The sequence below is a fragment of the Malurus melanocephalus genome, unplaced genomic scaffold (genome assembly GCF_030028575.1).
Source record: "Malurus melanocephalus ecotype Western Australia unplaced genomic scaffold, MMel_1.1 scaffold_291, whole genome shotgun sequence".
In the NCBI taxonomy this organism is placed as follows: domain Eukaryota; kingdom Metazoa; phylum Chordata; class Aves; order Passeriformes; family Maluridae; genus Malurus; species Malurus melanocephalus.
Genome location: NW_026623523.1, coordinates 656,639 through 659,916, shown reverse-complemented (window position 1 = coordinate 659,916; position 3,278 = coordinate 656,639). Strand labels below are relative to the sequence as shown.

General features: G+C 46.4%; 1 protein-coding gene across 1 annotated transcript in view; it reads left to right on the top strand.

Moving 5' to 3' along the window:
- Positions 1-789: 789 nt before the first annotated feature.
- TMEM38B (transmembrane protein 38B) overlaps positions 790-3,278 on the top strand; it is a 14,572-nt gene continuing 12,083 nt past the window's right edge. Inside the window, exon 1 of the mRNA XM_057376814.1 lies at positions 790-974. Within this exon, the coding sequence (XP_057232797.1) occupies positions 869-974 (106 nt within the window). The 5' untranslated portion in view covers positions 790-868. The remainder of the gene's footprint in view (positions 975-3,278) is intronic.

Sequence of the window (3,278 nt, the reverse complement as noted above, 5' to 3'; positions counted from 1 at the left end):
GAGACGCTGTGGCTGCCCCTGGATCCCTGGAAGTGTCCGAGGCCAGGTTGGACATTGGGGCTTGGAGCAACCWGGGATAGGGGAAGGTGTCCCTGCCCATGGCAGGGGGTAGAACTGGATGAGATTAAAGGCTCCCTCTGACCCAAGCCATCCTGATTCCATGAATTTCCTTCAGCTCCTTCAAGTTAGCTGGTCTGGTGAACTAAGAAAAAGCGAATGTCCTGTAACTTGGAACTGGCAGATCTTTGGAAACGTTTCACTTGGCAAGCTCATGAGCAAACCAGYTTTGCTGCGAGCACTGCGCGATTGCTGCAATACTGGTTACAAATTTTGCAGGAGGCACAAGTTAACAATGGCCTTCACTACATAAAGAAAGATGTATTAAAGCATTTCTGCTGAGCTYTGACCGGGATCTGGTGTACATCAATACTCTCCGTTAACTATGAATAGATCGCATCAGCCTGAGAAAGACCACATGTAGAACCGACCGTACTAAATATTCTTGATGAGCTTCAGAAATATTCAACAGGTAGCAAAAAAAGAGAAAGAAAAATGTATCAGGGTAAGCGCAATGACCTGTGAACGCGGTGTACAGGGAAGCAGCACAAGCGCAGGGACGGCTCTGGGCAGGGGACACCACCGATCTCAAACTGACCAAAAAAAGGCAAACAAAAGGCACAGCACAGAGCTCCGGCGGCGGGAGCGCCGAGCAGCAGCCGCTGAGGGAGGGGCCGGGGCCGTGAGGCACCGCCCGCCCCGCCCCGCCCCGCCCCGCGCTGACGGCGGCCGGCAGCGGCCAAACCGCCCCCTGAGGGCTCTCCCGCCTCTCCCGCCCCGCGCCGCCGCTCCGGGTGCTCCGTGCCCGGCCATGGAGCTGTGGCAGGTGCCGCTGAGCTTCTCCCGCCTCCGCATGTTCCCTTTCTTCGACCTGGCGCATTATGTCGCCTCCGTGCTGGCGCTGAAGGAGCAGCGGGGTGAGCGGGGCGAGACGAGACGGGACGGGACGGGGCGGACACCCCACACCCCCTTCCCAATCCCGGTGTTCCTCCGTGTTTCCCCTGGGCTCTGCACCGTGTGCGTGTGTGTCCGGCGGGGTCCCAACGCCAGCAGGATGAGGATGGGGCCCCGAGGGGAGCCGCCGTCCCACTTGCCCCATGGCCGTGCAAATGGGATTGTCTGCCGCCTGCATTAGTCTGTCTGTCCATAAGCGATGTCTCATTGCCCACAGAAGACACCCAGCCAAGCTTTTCTCGCTTTCCAGAACTTAAAAGGCGCTGGCGGCGGAATCAGCCAGGAGTTTTGCTGAGACTCTTTTAATTTTTAAGTTACTTATTTGTTTGTTTCACTTTTAAAGTCTCAGGAATAAAAGGGCTGAGGCCCCTCGAAGTTTAGGTTTATGGGTGCAGAGGAGCTGTGTATAACACAGGCCAATATCTCCCTGCCCAGAATTGCATCTGAGAGCGGGAGATACTCGGCTTTACACCCCGTTTGTGCAGGAGGGTGTTAAGACAATTCTGCCTTGTAGAAAACAGCTCGGGACTCTCATGGGTGGGTCCTGTGCCAGTGGCTTGTCCCGTGGCTTGTCATCAGTATACCCCATAGACTGTAAACTGAATTTAACAAAGCCTTCCACTAACAGGGTTTTGTATGAGTGCACATGATGACACTTCAATCTCTACATGCTCTTCGGTTGCTATTAACCTCAAGCCTGTAAGCCTGTCTTTTTTTTTTTTTTTTTTTTTTTTTTTTTTTTTTTTTTTTTTTTTTTTTTTTTTTTTTTTTTTTTTGCTGTCACACATGTAGATACTGGCCTTGTTTTAATGTTTAGAATTAAACTACTTCTGGTGTGGCTTTGGACATATTTAGAGTAACTGTCCCAAGTAACAATTGTGTAGGAAACCGAGCTGGCTTTTGGGACTATAGTGCAAATTTGGGAGCTTCTGCTTGCCTCATATTTCTAGGGCATTGCACTGTTTGTTTAGTGAGAACTTGTTCTTTGGTCCCTTCCTAAATGTTTCAAGTGAATTTTCCTCTGCTGAGGAAATGCCCTTAACAGACTGTAAGGACTGATACATAGTGCTTAGGTATTCTGTATCTCCACTTCCTTAATGCTGCTAAAATTTTTAGTGGGTGCTGGCCTGTGGCATTGTATAATGTGTCTATTACATTTTAAAAGGGACTTTCTGATATTATCATGCAATACTTTTAAACATTCCTCTGGAATGGGCACACCTAATGACCAGAATGAGGGACCTCTCTGTTTTGCATCAGCATGGCTTTAGTGAGACAACACTTAYGGAAAGTGGAATTGCTGTCAGAATGCTGGTCAGATTGCATGCTCCTATTTTTTTTTCCTTCTCAGCTTAATAGCTGGATAGTTCAGAACTCCTGAGTATTTCCTAATACTTGGAATTAATAACTATAATCCAGGTGACTGCCTGCTAGCCTATTTCTCACTTGCTGAGTGGTTTGAACTGAATATTAAATCATAACTGAAATAGCAGTTATTATGAATACTCAGTACAGATGTATTATTGTTGATTAATGCTCTCTAGGGTTTATGTTCATTTTGGAAACTTACAACAGTAGCTATATTTGACAGGGAAATAACTGGGTAGCCTTAAGTGCCTGGTGATGTAAGAATTAATGTGGTCAAGTTACAGCCACGTTTATTTTAACCAGATTACTGTCTCATTAAAATACCAACCCACCCCCACTGCTGAAAATCAGATTCACTGTGAGCATTTGTATCATGGATGGGTGCACATCAACTGGGACTTTTCCAATCCTCCTAGCCAGGCTGTCTTGCTTACTTTTGACTGCTGGCAAGCTACAGCAGAGACAACCAACTTGTTGCTTTCTGCATGTTTTAAAATAAAAATTCTTGGTCAGTGCTTTTGGGATGGCTTAGGAGTTGCATGTTTGTGTCTCTGACCAGTTGTAGAACTGGTCATTTTCTTTGCTTGGGATGAAGGGACAGCAAAAAGTGTTCATGGTTGAGGATATATTGTGTCATGTTCGGTTTTTTCCTTCCATTTCTCTATGATGTGTTTCAGGTGATGTGAAGAAAAATAATTTCTTCAGCATAGTTTTGCAATATTAAGTCTGATTTTATAAAGCCTTTAKCTTAATTAATGATGTAATGAATGGTTGAATGGGGTACTAGAACAACTTGTACAAATCCTGCTGGTTTGCTCACTAGTTGTGTGTGTACTCTACATTTCTGGTTGTCTATTTGGAACATGTTGGAAAGGTTAAAGCAGATGTTATCCTACTGA